Source organism: Anarrhichthys ocellatus, unplaced genomic scaffold, assembly GCF_004355925.1.
Source record: "Anarrhichthys ocellatus isolate YVR2014 unplaced genomic scaffold, GSC_Weel_1.0 scaffold12, whole genome shotgun sequence".
Lineage (NCBI taxonomy): Eukaryota > Metazoa > Chordata > Actinopteri > Perciformes > Anarhichadidae > Anarrhichthys > Anarrhichthys ocellatus.
This window is the reverse complement of record NW_022280042.1, coordinates 2,215,264-2,231,818: the sequence shown is the minus strand read 5'-3', so window position 1 is coordinate 2,231,818 and position 16,555 is coordinate 2,215,264. Positions and strand designations below refer to the sequence as shown.

Genomic DNA, 16,555 nt, shown 5'->3' with positions numbered 1-16,555 from the left:
CACACACACACACACACACACACACACACACACACACACACACACACCAAGGTGTAACCATCTGTCTAACCATCACAGGAGACCAAGATATGCAGTGTTGCTGATCCTCCAACTGGGCTGTCAATTGGGAGGAAGCATGTTTGAAGTTGTTTTCCAAGAAAACGTTGCTTTGAAAGCAAGCGAGTCAATAGGCTCACTTGAGTTCACAAAAATGTCAAAAGATTTACAAAAATAGCTGACATTTCCTGTCTTTTCATTTTTTATTATTCTAATACAGACTCTTGAAAGTGCTCCAATCTTAAAACTATATTTAAGAAACATTCAATTTAACCTACAAGGACGCCAACGGGATCCTCTGATTATCTTAAGCCTTGTTTTTCATGTTATCTTAAGACATTCTTGGATCCCGACCAATACACCCCCCGAGTGTGAAGTACATCGGACGCAATATGCGAAGGACATACACACACACGTATAAAGAGAGATTCCTTGCATATAGTCCATCTATTAGCCAAATATCACCAAATTTGTCATGGTCACTCAAACATCATATCAACACATGTGCAACAAATTTGGCTGTAGCACAAAGCGTCTTGGTGGTATCAATTATTTTGTAATATGAGCCCTTTGAGGGCCAGCTGTAGAAAAACTGAATGGAACATCAAAAATCCCCCAATAATCTTTTTTTTCGGATTGGCCAACAGATGTTCTGTACCAAATTTAGCAACTCAAAAGCTCAAAATTTGTAGGAGGAGAAACAAAAATCTTAATGTGAATTGGGCGTATATGGATAGATTCGTCTGGGCCCACAGATGCGAGGAAGAAAATAATGTTTTTGAGACTTATGGTTCAAAAGCCAAAGCGTGAGGTTTGTTATTATAGCACCACCATTTGGCCAAATAACATCGTATTCGACAGAACACTCCCTTGGGTCTCCGGCAATACATCCACCTAGTGTGAAGTAGATCGGACGAATAGCTTCCAGCGTTATTAGAGCTTGACTGGTTAAAGTAAATCCGTTGAAAACCCATTTAAGGTGAGCTCATGAATTCCGCCATCAGTCACAATTGCCGTATCGGGTAAACCCCGTCCTTCTACTTTAGTATCTGAGACGGATTTACAACTAATACGAGACCATGTTGGTGTTCTCGTCAGCTTGCATATTGTGCTGACAGTCGGTCCTGACGGCGTTTGGTCTTTGTACTCACAGCTCTCTATCTCCAGAGTGCAGTTCTGTTCGTCCAGGGGATACCTCCTGAGATCCATCATGCATGCTGCTGTTGTAGTTATCCTGAACAAAGAGACACATAGGAGGAATGAGAGGGCGCAGGAGAGAATATGTTAGACACTGTATGCGATTTACACAAGTTGTAGCGGAAGGAAGATGGATAGGAAGGAATAAAGAAGGAAAGGGTGACTATCGCACTTTATTTCCCATTTGAATTGTTGTTATAAAAATAGCAAAGCAGGCAAGTAGTTACTTAACAAGGATACGGGACTGCGGGAATATAATGACATTAAAGCATTAAGATGATAGCACTTGACTTTGTCCTATCATCTTTAAAGGAAACCAAATGTCCATTTGTCTTGACACTAACTTCCTCAGTTGGCGTCATATTACCGGCGAGTATTGGCATTGGCATCTTAAAATAAGATTAAGGCACCTCCTCCGAGGTAAAATGCTGACTGCGTAACTGTACACATAATCATGCTATAGATCACAGACGGAAAAGCAGTCCTCACTCTTGTGTTTTAAATCTGCCCAGATCCCCCAAAACAAACCCTCCATCCAGTGATTACGTGAAAATGTGTGCAAATAAAGATGATATTAATGCAGCACATGTTGGCAGAGTTTAGTGCCTGCTCATCTGAACTGGGTCATGAGGAGGTATCCCTTTGTTTATTAGATGTATGAGCTCACACAGTTAAAATAAGCAGCAAAGTGAAAAATGCAAATTGAGAATGATTTTAGGCTAAGTCTGCCCTGATTAACTGCTTGGCAGTTAGCCACTCGATGTCTTCATTCAGTTAAGACTCATGAGGCTGTGAAAAAACCACATTAGGTGTTATTATTATACAGCTAAAATTAGCAACATATACATGGTGTCTGCAAGATAGAGATGTATTGTTATTATTGTGACTTCCAATATATGTCTCAGTTTGATACCATTTATAATATCGATGCTCTTTGAAGCTTGTCTGTTGTTATCACATGAATACATTGTATAAAACATATAAATGAACAAATGAATTGGGAAGTGATTTAATACATTTCTAAAACATAAGTCATGATTCTTATTTTCTAAATAATTGTTTTTTTCTTAATGTTATTTCCTGAGTTACCTTTTATTTCATAATGTCACTTTTCATGACAGTGTCAGCAGTCACCACCGCTACCTCTCTCTCTTAAGCTTCACAAATGCTACAAAATGTAGCCAGTTAGCTCCTGTTAGCCAGAGCAACAATGTCAAAGTAATTCTGAATACACCAAGTAGTACTGTTACTGTAAATAAACACAGTACTAACTAACTTATCCTTTTATTTAGCTTAAAAAGGTTGAAAATGCTACCTACCCAGCCTGCTAACTAGCTATGTGGCCCATCAAAGCAAAGAGCTAGTGTTACCGGTTGCAACTAACGTTAGCTGGTTAATTCAGAGTTATTGAAATTTGTGCTCTTTCATAAATACACCTCTACTTGGTTGCTCTAGCCAACCAGAGCTAGCTGGCAATTAGCGAGCTAACTAGCCGCTCACATGTAGCAGCAAGGTGACAACTCCACTGTGATGAAGAGTGACATATAATCAAAATGGCCATGAGAGTATGTGAAGTAATACATATGTTGTGATGTTGATAGAGTTTATAAAGTAAATGATTAATGTATTGATAATAATCGGTAGTCGCAGCCCTAACAAATCTTGGATACCATGATGTGACTGTATTCAGCATGTTACTCAGCCTTACCTGGCATCCATTTATTGAACAGCTCATATCACAAACACCACGTCACACATCTCCCTCTGCCTTTGATGTCTTGAAAAGCATTGACAGGCCTATAAGTAGCCCACCAGGCTAAGTGCTATGAACTCCACTTGCATAATCAAGCACGACTGTATGACTGTAAAGTATGAACACTGACGGATGCAAACGCAAGCATGCAAGTATGCATGCAACACACACACACACGCACACACTTTTTGTCTCTGTACTCTAATAATTCAAAGCATGCATCCATATTCATAGGTCTCACTAACTCGTCTGAACCTGCCTGTCGAAAAGATCAATGGAAATTCAAAACAAGGGCTTTATGAAACAAATATCAAACAACAGCTGCAAGCTTCACATTGCATTAGGGCACCGTCCAACCTGTTCAGACTTCATTTCATGGGTGATCTCCGGCTGCACCCTCCCTCCCTTAAACATCTAATGCCGGGGTGCCCTTGAGCACGACACGTAATCCTCTGGCTGCTCAGCGGCCAGCAGCAGACAACTGCCAAGTTCTCAACAGGGGCAACTGTGGTGCCGTAATAGGGCTTTAAACACATAGAATGAACTTGACACTGGGAAACGTCAGAGAACGTTCTTGGCCCCGAGCTTCACTTTGTTGCCTGTTGTGGGGAGTGTTGCTCGATTGCATGGCCCAGAAATCGCACATTATATATTATAGATTACATAAACTCACTCCCGGCACTACACTGAAAAACACACCAAATAGTTACATGTCGAGTCAGTTAGGTTCTTTCTGTTTTTCTTATTGTACACAAGTGTGTTTTTGTGCCCCCCAATACCTTCTTACTTCCCTTCTCCGACTGTGACCCACAGCCCCAAAGCCATCGGTGAAACCGATCACAAGTATAAAGTTTTATTTGTAAAGAAGGCTGAGATATTTTCTAAAACACTATCTTTTAGCAGATGCTACTCAAACTGGAGGAAATAGTGTATTTGTTGGGGACTATTTTCAGTTGTGGATTAATACACGTTTGGAGAATCTCCGGCAGCAGTAGAGTGTGTGTGGAATTCAAAATAAACTGCAGTGCCGAGGTTCATGGTAATGAAGTGATGATGTGTTTTTAATAGTTTTGGGGCAAAAATGGAGCTCTATAGCACTGAGGACTAACATATGGTCGGATCAGTTCTTTTTTGGTTTTGGTCTTTGCATCGTCTTAGGATTTGTTGACGATTAAAGAAATATAGAGAATTTCGCCACCCTTTTTCTTACTTTTTCCAATTCAAAATTTGGGCAAATAGGGGGGGCCCGTGCGGATGGCAAAGCAGAACCCACCTGAGGCCGTAGAGAACGGTTCCATCAGGATGCAGGCGGATCATGCGGTTTTTGACGGTGACTCCGTGGACGAACGACTTCTTGTCATTGAGGAAGTAGGTGTCGGGGACCCAGAGCTGGTCGGCGACCCTGTTGTCCAGGGTCAAGTTGAGGGGGATTCCTATGTAGGCCAGACGCTTGTCCCTCCAGTACTGTTGGAAATACATGGTCAACGTGTAGTCCTGTGGAGACAAACACGGGAAGAGACAATAAGAGTAGGTCACAGCTGATACATACGTTTATTTAAATTATACAGACACTGCAGACCTCCAAAGCAAATATTAACCGCTCTGAAATATTAACTCTGCCCATTCCCTGCTGTTAGTGCTCCTAATATTTATATGATGTCCCACAGCCTCCTACAAGCTGGACGGAGTGTGGGCCAAGTGGTCCACACGCTGCAGCCAACCCCCCCCCCCCCCCATACAGTAATGTGCCATTGTACAACAAGCGTGGACATGCTGACTGACTCATGTAGCTGCAGCCTTAGTGGAAAATTTCACCTATTCTATCAACAGTAGCATATTCCCAGTATAAGCAGTGATTCACAGAGCCTGAGAGCTGAACTGTAATGGAGCCCAACAGATTTTTAAACATATGTTGCCTTTCATTTAATCAAATAGGCGGACTCCAGAGATTTTTTTTCCTCACAAATACATTAAAATATTGTCAACTATTAATATCCAATGCCTTCTTTACTTTGATTTTTGTTCATGCAGTTTTGCTAAATGCTAAGCTACTGTTATTTCCACTCCTTATGGGACCCAAATGGAAATGCGTAGCTTCAGTGACACTTTATTGTTCTATCCTCTGAGATCATCTCTGATTTCTTAAGCTAATAGGGATTTCCACAACCCCCAAAATGGTCATCAGTCAATGACTATTCTCCTATAAGTCACCTCAAACTACATTCTACAAACGGGCTTCACAGCAGAGTTAATTATTGGTTTGGTCTGAAAATCACTTACGTGTTTGCAAACATGTACGCTTTGGAGAGTCTTTGTATCGGTCTCTGTGGCAAACCCTCGCCATCTGGCACCTAAACCACATAAGCATTGGCAAGACCAGCCATGGGGATACTATCAGTTCTGGGATACCGAGCATTTTTTTAGGACGGTTGTGTAAGAAAAATAGGACAGTAAGAAATATGTTTGTGTTTTTGCCTTGATTCAAGTAGTATTTGAGCAGAACGGAAGAAGCAGCGGCGATAGAGGACAGAGCCCCTCCCTTCTTCCCTCCACATCACATAATCCACTTACCCAAGCTAACAGTCTCTCTTCTCTATTTCTGTATTTCTCAGTCTGTCTGCACCTCTCTCTCTTTCTCTCTCCCTCTCTCTCTCCCCCTCTCCCTCTCTCTGGGCCATGCCATGATCTTGCCCACTGTGGCGTTGAAATGAAACCAGCTGAGCTGGCACCGGCAAAGGCACACATGTCCGTCGGTGCTGCAGATTTCAGGTTCGCCCCAAACAAAAACAATTTAAATAAAACAAGGATTAAAACGGCCACTGCTACGAGCACGGCTTCCCAAAACAAAAAATGCAGATTACGTAACCGTGGTAGTTATTTGTCTCAACACTGTGTTATTACCAGAGCCGAGAAAACACTTGAGGTTTTTGCATTTGCAGGAGAGAAGAGAATGAAACACGATTATGGCTGCGTGTTAATTATTTATTCCTTTTATTATTCTTCTTTTTCTTCATACTCGATGAGCATGTTTTCCAGGATTGGTGAGCGCACAGAGTGAACAGGGAAGCTCTTAGTCAGCACAGGATCCAGATTGGTCCCCCAGCATGAGGAGGAAAGCTCACTGGCACTGAGCCATAAATGTACCGTGGTGGAACCAGGACCTGTTTGGTGTCCGCAGCCAAAGCCATAGCGATGGAGCCATTCTGCTTGTGGCCAGTTATTACCAATCATGTGGGAATATACTAATATTCCAAAAAATGTGGTATTACGATAGCAATTACCTTTTGTGATTTGAGGATTTGCTGCTTCTCTCTCTTTTATATCATTATATAAAACAAGCAATCTTAAGACGTCATCATGGGCACTGGGAACCATTTTTCACGATATTCTGTTGTTTTTTAAAATCAAAATGCTTTATCAATCGAACAATAAAGTAATCAATGGATCCATCAATGATGAAAATGATCAGAAGTTGCGGCCCCAGAGGTATGTGTGGCAGACAGTGTCTTTCCTTAAAAATCCCACTGGTCATTTTACCAATTAATGAGTAAAGACACCTCAAATATTACAGTACAGTACTGTAACTGCAGCAGACAGGGCTGGATTGCTTTATCATGACCTCCACTGGATTACAGTAAAAAGATTAACTGCAAACTTTTTCGGGAATGTGCACCTTAAACTCATAGCTCCTGAAACTATATGAGACTTCAAGGGGCACGCCACCAATTTAGATTATGAAGTTACGTTTACCTGTCATCAGGAGTACCAGTCAGCTTGTTAAAACAGCTGTGCAATAGAGCGTCCTAAAACCCTGGAATTCGTCAACATATTTGCTCCTCCTGTTCCTTCGTTTTAGCGTCAATGGGTTTTTTGAATGGGTTTTTGGTTTTGATGCCTGCAATAAGGTCTGTGGTTAAGACATTTCTAACATTTTTTTCTGAGACATAAAATACGTCAGAAAATAGGCCTCTCGTGAATTTGAAGCTTTTACGCGTCCTAAAAACCTCTCGGTTTAGGTTTGACACCAAAACATATCCTACAAGAAGCTTGGGTGTGGGGTTTAAGAGGCAGGGGGCCTAATAAAGGATGCTATTGAGTTGCATTATGGGAAATGTCGGAGGCTGCTTTGGAGCTGGACCAATTCCAGGGACTAAAAGTCAGGACGTCTCCGCTTCAATTATGACAATTCTTTCTCAAATCTGTCCCTCTTGAACTTTATGGTCCTTTACAGTCCTGGTTGGGGCTGTGGGGGAAATACAATGAAGCTGCTGAGGTAGTCTGTTGTGTAAACTGCACTTAATAGGTTCTTGAAAGTGACAAAATGCACACTGAGTGGGAGGAAGCGGGGGAACAGGTGCCCAACAGCTCTTTTTGTGGCTGCAGAGGCCCCAGGCAGGTTAATCCAGCCATTATACAACAGGGACTACTTTCTCTTGATTCCATAGTAGCAGAGGACCTAAGGCCCCTACTATTGAGATCCTCCTACCCAAGGTGGAACCGAGCACAAGTTAGTTCAGTCATACCAGAACTTCAGAGTACGGTACTGAAGGCTTTTTTGCAACAGAAAGATGTTTTCAACTCGTTTCGGCAAGAGTTTGATAGACAGATGGTTCATCCAATCATCTGCCACATCATATTTTTTTTTAAAGTGCCACGCTCTTTCCCCAAACGGTTTCCAATGACGGCTTCTCAGATGGTTCTGTTCAACAAACCATCTGGCTGGTCAGGTTAGTTTGGATCTCGCCTCACCCCAATTTGGACCGGACGATCACAGACAGTCACTGCAGTAAAGCAATATATACACTGTACAGCTCTGGCCGATGAAGACGGAGTCAACCATTCCTCTGTTCCTTTAAGTGAATAAATCCATGTCAATTTCCAGGATTTTATGACATAAAGGGCAACAAGCATTATCAGTCACAGCCTCATTAAGGGGGTCAATGTGGATTGATCACAGCCCATGTCCCCCATCACCATAGCTTTACACCCCATCAATCCTTACAAATGACTAATGTCACATTCACACCGCCTCGTTTTGACCCCTTATCACATCACTCTTCCCAGCCCCTAGAGCGGTGTCGCACTCTCAGTGTGTATTTCAGTGTCAGCATGTGGGCAGCGCAGCGAGTGAGCGGCAACAGCGCGCACATGGGGCATAAATGATTCAGATTAACTGTGTAGCCTGTACAAACACGAGGCGAAGGAGCCCTTGTCAATGTTGCATGGAGACAATCAAATCGAATTTCAGTTGAGGACGGGTGCAGCTTTGCAGTACCTGCTCTGCGACTAGGGGGACTCTGGTTCTCTATGAACTAGGTCTGTGGATTATGAATTATTGACAACCCCTCCCAACAGCACATGAATTCCCACAGCTGCGCCACTGCCGGTGGGGTTATTAGCATATGTTTTTCAGCAAGAGATAACAAGAGTGACCAGTGGAGATGATTTCCAGCAAGCCCCAATTATTCAATTAAGTCGACTGGGTAATCGCTTTTCATTCAGGCTGTGTGAGAATTCAGATAAGCAGGGTCTTGGCTGCGAACTGACCCATATTCAATTTAATCTCTCTCCCCCTCTCTCTCTCTCTGCGGTGCCGGTGCACCGACTGCTGCGCCGTGATACCGCCGCTATGAGGAAACATCCCACTAACATTGTTTGTCCGTTTATTGCCAATGTATGTAACATACAAGGAATTTGTCATGGCAGGTGGTGCATAACATTAGACAATAACATTGAACAATAAACAACAATCAACAGTGCAAGAAATAGAGACATATTAAAATTTACAATCGAATTTAAAAGAATATAAAATAAAGTGCACGACAAACAGATAACAGGACTGTAAACAAGTGTAATGTAAAAGTGACAAGTGTATTTAAATATGAAGGGATGTGCAGGGGAGTATTAGGGAGGGAAGAAAATTGTCCTGGGGATGACAGAGTCAGTGGGGGACCCGGGCTCTGTTAATGAGCCCGACTGCAGACGGGAAGAAGCTGTTCGTGTGGTGTGAGTTCTTGGTCCTGATGGACCTCAGCCTCCTACCAGATGGAAGGGGCACAAACTGTTTTTGTCCAGGGTGAGAGGGGTCAGCTACAATCCTTCTTGCTCGCTTCAGGGTCCTTGAAGCGAACAAGTCCTGGAGGGACGGCAGATTGCAGCCAATCACCCTCTTGGTAGAGCGAATGATGCGCTGCAGCCTGCCCTTGTCCTTGGCAGTGGCTGCAGCGTACCAGACTGTGATGGAGGAGCAGAGGATGGACTCAATGATGGCTCTGTAGAAGTGCACCATCATTGTCTTTGGCAGGTTGAATTTCTTCAGCTGCCTCAGGAAGTACATCCTCTGCTGAGCCTTTTTAGTGATGGAGCTGATGTTCAGCTCCCACTTGAGGTCCTGGGATATGATGGAGCCCAGGAAGCGGAAGGACTCCACAGTGTCGACGGGGGAGTCACACAGGGTGATAGGGGCAGGTGGGGCTGCATTCTTCCTGAAATCAACAACCATCTCCACTGTCTTCAGAGCGTTGAGCTCTAGGTTATTCAGACCGCACCAGGTCACCAGATGGTCAGTCTCCCACCTGTAGGCGAACTCATCCCCACCAGAGATGAGTCCAATGAGGGTGGTGTCATCCGCGAACTTCAGGAGCTTGACGGACTGGTGACTGGAGGTGCAGCTGTTGGTGTACAGGGAGAAGAGAAGAAGCAGCCTTGGGGGGAACTGGTGCTGATGGTCCGAGAGGCTGAGATGTGTTTTCCTAGCTTCACGTGCTGCTTCCTGTCAGACAGGAAGTCTGTAATCCACTTGCAGGTGGAATCGGGCACGTGCAGCTGGGAGAGCTTGTCATGCAGCAGAGACAGGATGATAGTGTTGAAGGCAGAGCTGAAGTCCACAAACAGGATCCTGGCGTAGGTTCCTGGGGAGTCCAGATGCTGGAGGATAAAGTGAAGGGCCATGTTGACTGCGTCATGTACAGACCTGTTGGCTCTGTAGGCAAACTGCAGGGGGTCCAGGAGTGGGTCAGTGAGGGTTTTTAGGTGGGACAGGACTAGGCGTTCAAAGGACTTCATGACCACAGAGGTCAGGGCGACGGGCCTGTAGTCGTTGAGTCCTGTGATCCTTGGTTTTTTGGGGACGGGGATAATGGTGGAGGCCTTGAAGCAGGCTGGTACATGGCATGTCTCCAGGGAGGTGTTGAAGATGTCTGTGAACACCAGAGACAGCTGATCAGCACAATGCTTCAGGGTGGAGGGGGAGACAGAGTCCGGGCCGGCTGCTTTGCAGGGGTTCTGTTTTTTAAAAAGCCTGTTGACGTCACTCTCCAGAATAGAGAGAGTCGTCACTGGGGAGGGGGGTGGGGGGGGACACTGGCATGGATGATACAGAGGCATGGGCCCCTGCTGGGCTGGGGGAGGGGGACCTGGTGGTCTGGGGCTGGTTGATGGAGCTGTGGGGGATGGAGTCAGGACTGTCCCATTGTCTTTCGAATCTGCAGTAGAACTCGTTCAGCTCGTCTGCCAGGCGGAGGTCATTCATGGAGTGGGGGGTTTTAGGCTTGTAGTTGGTGATCTGTCTGAGGCCTCTCCAGACAGAAGCAGAGTCACTTGCTGAGAGCTGGTGTTGCAGTTTCTCAGAGTACAGACATTTAGTGTTCCTCACCGCCTCATAATTAGGCGACACGTGTCGAAGCCGCTTTCCGTGAGAAATAATAAACGGCCGAACTTCACATCTCGGTGTGGGAGAGGAAAGAAAACCAGTGATATATGTAATCACCATCTACTCCGCATGAACCCCACGTTCATGTAAAGCAATTTGAGTCACTTCAGTGTAATTTTGGAGCCCTCCCTCGGGATGGACCCCGAGGCGGTATATCACTGCAGTGTGGGGGAATCCCTCAGCGACTTCCTTTTACCCCTCCTGCTGCCGCTATAGAATGGTAAAAATAGCTCTGCCCCTTATTGAGCTGGGCTTTTGTTTTTTTGTCTCCAAATGACAGCGTTGGTCTTCAATATAAAGGATAATTTCCTCACTGTCTCATATGTGAATATGTGACACTGAAGTACACAATCATTTTTTTATTGGTATATATCACATACATTCCCTTGAAGATTTTCTTTCACTTACACTAAAATAAAATAAAAATATTTTATTTTTAAGAATTTTATTTTTTCATGTGACATGACATTTGCCCAGTTTTTTTGCGTTGGCCCTTATCTTTGGATTTTAGGAAAATGCAAAGTGTGTGTGCAGGATGCTTTATTTATTTATTTTAGATTAGATATCATCCAACACAGGCCTCAGAAGAAAAAAGGAATATCTCTCCACCTATTTGAGTGCAGAAAACAATAGACAACGTACAATAAACAAAGCTATAGATGGATTCAACTGGTACTCTTAGATTTTTTTGATTTTCTACATATACTGCGCAAACATCGCTATAATGAACTCTTTTGTCCATGATAATTGTGTAGTGGACATCTGATACCACTTCGTGTAGTGCTCCCTCTTCATAGAGCTGCCCTATCCCTTACAGCGTAGAGTTAGAGCCGGCAGATTGGCGGCGAATCGTGCGTCCTCTCGGCCGGCCGGTCGGGCAGCGCAAACCAGGAAGTGCCAGCTCCGCTTACTCTGAAACCCCCGTGCTCATCACTTCACCCTGCAGCGCGCTCTCTCCTGAGGCCAATTACATTCCATCAGGCAGGAAGCCGGATGCCGGATAAAAGACACGGGGGTATATTAAGCCACACTCAGAGCCCACAGAAGAAGAAAAAAAGATCTGCTCTTTTTTTTGCATGGCTGGAAGACCATATAAAAATAATTAGGGTCAAAGTTTGTGCATAGGCAATGTCTGATTCCAAGATGGATGTAATGCAGCGGACAGTCTGTGGACACCTTGGTGACTGCATTGTACTTTATGGACTTGTTTTCTTACTGGTGCAAATAATGAAAAATAAAAAAAACAGGCAGCGGGAACATTTGGAGAGAGAGAGAGAGAGAGAGAGAGAGAGAGAGAGAGAGATCCTTTCACCTCTCCATAATGACAGATTTTTTTTTCTTCTTCTTTTTGACACCCACACGCAGCCGTGGGTGTACGGATGACTAGCTTGTTCAGCCTGTTACTGCAAACTACATTCACAGTAACCGACTCTGACCTTTTCCCCACGCGAGGAGCGCCAACCGTCTTTAATGCCCCCCCCCCCCCCCACCCCCCACCCATAATTCTGATCATGAGGTGCGGATCACGGGCTGGTGTGAAGGCCTCGGTAGCTCCCGCTGCATCACGTTTGGTCCATTCCTGCGAGAGGACGGTCGTGATAATGAAAACACACCTACACACGGAGCCCCTGTTTTGCACTGAAACTTTCTCAATAGGAGTATTCAAAACATTTTGAATGCAGGCAAACACTGTCAGCTAAACTTTCATCTCCACCTCCGAACCTTACGTTAAACCAGTTGTCCGACACCAAAACAGCCTTTTTTTTAAAAAGCTCCCCTCACATCTTTCAAAGGGATCCATTTGCGAAAGTACAGCACACATAGATCTATTTCGCCTCGCTCTGATCTCGTCCTAGCATGCGTCGGAGGGCTCCCGGCGCGCAACCACAAACAAACCTCAGAGGTAATTAGTGCGCCTTTCTCAGACGCTTCAGCATCTGCCAGCGCAGGAGGCCCCCAGCGCCCCGCGAAAAAGGCGCCGGAGTGAGCGGACTCTGGGTCGACCTGCCCCGCCAGGTGGATTCCTCGGGGCCGGAGCCAGATGTCGCATTCGCGAGCTCTCGCGGGGTGTTTCGATTGGCTCCCGCCTCCCCTCTCTGCCTCTCCCCCATCCTCCCCCCTCGCTCTCTCTCTGCTCTTTTCTGTTTCGCTCAGGCGCTCAATAAATCTTTAGATCTTACAGTCCTCCGCTTCCCTTTGCGTCTCCGGTCTGGCGTGTTACGTCCAGTTGAATTCCCAGGGCTGCAGAGATCGTCTTCGACTCGGTCTGCATGGGTTAATGAAATTAACTCGCAGGCTCAGGTGAATGTTCAGTGTGAGGCAGCAAAACTTTGCTCATAATCAGCAATATTGAGATTAAGAGGCAATTATCGGGGCGATGAGGGGGGGTTGGGTCTAATATTTCACGTTTTAAAAAGCATGGCTCACCCCAGCGTTATCAGGATTCCCTTTGGACCCTCCGTCTAAGATCTCAAAATATAGTACTGAGCGGGCACAACTATTATTAGTAACTAAAGGAGATTTACCTTCTGTTACAATGCAGATTAAAGTGAAGAAGCGGTGACTATCGGTAGCGATATCATTTAATTGCTTATATCCATAAAGATCCGGTGAGATTCTGTGCTTGATTTGTGTACAGTCCCTAATGTAGTACTTCTTTGACCCGCATAGACTAAGCATCTGTTTCTATGTTTGATTCCGACCCATAACAAGGGTCAATCACTCTTCTCTCTGTTCCACATTGTCACATTCACATGCACGCATATATTACCTTGTAATAATAATAGTTCTGTCATTGACTCACACTCATTTTCTACCCGTTCACCTCCGCCTTAGCCACCGCATTCGATGCCTAAACGTGGCCCCTTTGCGCCACAACTTTTTTAATCACACCACGCGCTTGTGATTCACCATAAAGTGCTGTACTATTCTGTTTTCCCTTCTTTGTGTGAGAGAGAAAGCGTCACATCAGGTCTAAAATGTTGGCAGCGTTGTTCTGCAAATCTGCGCTCCTTGTGGAACAGGCTGCATTGGATCCGGGCCTCCTTTCAGCAAAGCAATCAGTACTTGTCAACTTTTCAAAACACGTTTTCCCAGTTATGCCCGTGGGCGAAGTGGATTCGGCAGCTGAAGTTTTACAGAGATTAATGCACGATGGAGCCGGACAAAATAAAGAAGTAGAGAGAGAGAGAGAGGGAGCAGCATTTGTCGGGGGCTGTGGTGTTTAGTGTCGCTCGGTGGATAAACCACGGCGCTGTCACAGTCGGGACAAAATCGCTCATTATCCGTTTCCTGCTGGAGAAATCCCTCATGCTAAAGCCGCAGACGGGCCCCGCCGTCGGATGAAAAAGTGTCCACCAAATGTCAAAAAGATGGTGCGAAAAAAAAAACCAACAAACAGCTAGACCGGTCTTGTTTTGGCTGCAACACTGGATCACAACCGGGGATGGGGGTTGTTCATCTAACGGGCACAGACGCACGTGCCTGCTCCCCTGGCGCACTGCTTGGCGATGAGAAACAGACCTAATTAATTATCTATTTACGTGTGATCTCCTCCGTCTGATTGCATGGCCTTCGTGTGCTCTGCGGAGAATCGCAATCTTGGCTTGCAAGCTAACGTTAGCGACTGAACTGTTGGCAAACTAAGCTTTCATTCATAAAACAATAGGGTTTATTGTAAAATATAAGATATTGTTTTAAACATTTGTTTATTTACTTACTACTAATTTGCAACTAACATAGGTGACAAAACATAAAGCACAGACGGAGATGAAGTAGGAAGATTAAGGGTAACAAGATCAAAAGTGTGAAGAAATAATGATGAATATACCAATTAATACGCCATAATAAATGTCAGAAAAGAATGAAAATGCCAAGTCGATGTCTTCAACTTGCTCAGTTTACTATCGTATAAGACAATAAAAACAGCAAATGCTCACAACGGAGTCGCTGTAAATTGGTAATATGTTGTCTTTGCTTGAAAAATGTCACTTCATGTAAATATAACCTGGGCACCAATTATGTCCCACCCCCCCAAAACTAACTACTAGTATATAAATGTAAATTCTATGAGTTGCTTTGGTTGAAGTTGAAATACAAAAGAACAGCGAGCTCTTGTTTCAAAGCCCTGAGCGCTGGAGAGAGACTGGAAAGTCAAAGCCAGGAGTCACCGGGTGAAGAAACCATTGAGTCATTACTATTGATCAACACCCGCCCACACACACACACACACACCTCCCACCAGATGAATAGTGATCCTTTTCTAATATGGTGCAGTAAAAATCTAGCATTTTGTTTTCCCTCTTCAGTAGATCCGGTCAATAAGGAACTGGCGCTGTGTGGAATGATGCTCCCCGCACCGTGGTGGCGTGCACGTACAGAGGTCGAGCTGCAAAACAACTGCACCCCTGACTGGCCTGAATTGAACTCGACTGTATTGTTGTAAAAGCACGCAGGCAATGGCCCGTGAAACGCGTGGTCACGTCCAGCTTGCAAATTAGCAAATCCAATCAGAGTGCCCTGATAGCTCTCTGCTCAGTGGGGGCCTCAAGGGAGGACACGCCTGAAACACACTGTGGCTCCAGAGGTTAACAAGCAGAGCTTTCTTCTTGCTGCAATAAAAAAACATTTCAACTGAGAGTGAGGAGTCCATGTTGTCCTCACTCCATGTCCCGCATATGCATTTGCATGTGGACTGTATTGATTGCAAAAAGAAAAAAAACACCGTTGCAGCTCTAATCTACCCTCTGTAAGCGAGCCGCTGTCTGAGCATTGTTGGAAGCTGTATTGTGTTTCTTCCTTTCTCTCTTTTTTACACCCGGCCCGAGTGGTTCTGCTCGTGTAAGCCAGCACAGTGTTGGCAGTGTGTGTCTGTGTGTGAGATAAAGACGTTTTTTATTGCTTACAGGAAACCCAGCCCATCCATCTGGGCATCACATAATGGCCCGCCAGGGAAAAACGACAGGATTTACATCAGGACTTCCCTATTACAGCGAGGCGGCCTGTAGGAAATCACACTCTGTGAGCGCCAATGTACAGAAGCAGCGGGACCGTGTGTGCAAGAGTGTGTTTGTGTGTGTGTTATGCGGCTGAGTAAACACATGAGAAACAGTGTTCAATGTGCAGATTCACTCACCATGTTGACTTCTGACACCATGTCTATGCTGGCCACGTCTATGCTCATCCCGACTGCAACAGGGGCCCCTGGAACAGATTAAACATGTGTATATATATACATATATTTATTTATATAGGCCTACACCTCTGCACCTGACCGCAACACTGTGAATGGCGGCAAAAAATAAGGCGTGGAGGGACATTTGATGGAGGCAAACGCAGCAACACATACCTCCAAAGTCCGGCCTCAGTCTGATGTCGTATCCCTTCAGTAGTTTGTCCACCGTCTCCTTCACGAAAGACATGTTGCCCGGTTCATTGACTCTGGAATGACAGCAGGAACAAGGGGGGAAGAGGGGGGGAGAGAGAGGACATCACCTTGACTTCCGTGTCAATCAACCCGGGCAAATAACCTTGACTTCACAGAAAAGACGAAAGCACTCACCTCTTCGCGCAGCACACAATCGAACCGACGACCAGCGCGGACAAGACGCGGAATTGACGGACCCTGTGCAGAGCAAACATCACCCCTTCCTGTTTTTGTTTTTTATTCCCTCCCTCTCTCTCTCTTTCTTTTCCCCCGTTGTTTATAACAGCAGCAACAGTCGAGACGGTTCCCGGCGCTCTTGAAAATCAGAGTAAATCCATTGATTGCCCGAGAGGAGAAAGTCGACTGAGAAAAGGGGGGGTGGAGGTGAGGGGGGGCGGGGGGGGGGGGGGGG

The 16,555-nt window shown here is 45.2% G+C and overlaps 1 protein-coding gene across 3 annotated transcripts in view; it reads right to left on the bottom strand.

The window, feature by feature from the left end:
- gabrb3 (gamma-aminobutyric acid type A receptor subunit beta3) overlaps positions 1 to 16,555 on the bottom strand; it is a 54,054-nt gene that overhangs the window by 17,137 nt on the left and 20,362 nt on the right. For 2 of the 3 annotated variants that reach the window (XM_031851696.1, XM_031851697.1), the window contains exons 1-5: positions 16,279 to 16,530; positions 16,066 to 16,157; positions 15,853 to 15,920; positions 4,281 to 4,501; positions 1,209 to 1,291 (exon numbers count right to left, since the gene is read on the bottom strand). In XM_031851696.1, coding sequence (XP_031707556.1) covers positions 1,209 to 1,291; positions 4,281 to 4,501; positions 15,853 to 15,920; positions 16,066 to 16,157; positions 16,279 to 16,358 — 544 coding nt within the window. In that variant the 5' untranslated portion in view covers positions 16,359 to 16,530. Of the gene's footprint in view, positions 1 to 1,208; positions 1,292 to 4,280; positions 4,502 to 15,852; positions 15,921 to 16,065; positions 16,158 to 16,278; positions 16,531 to 16,555 lie in introns of those variants that run through there. The other variant, XM_031851698.1, reaches the window with a different exon arrangement.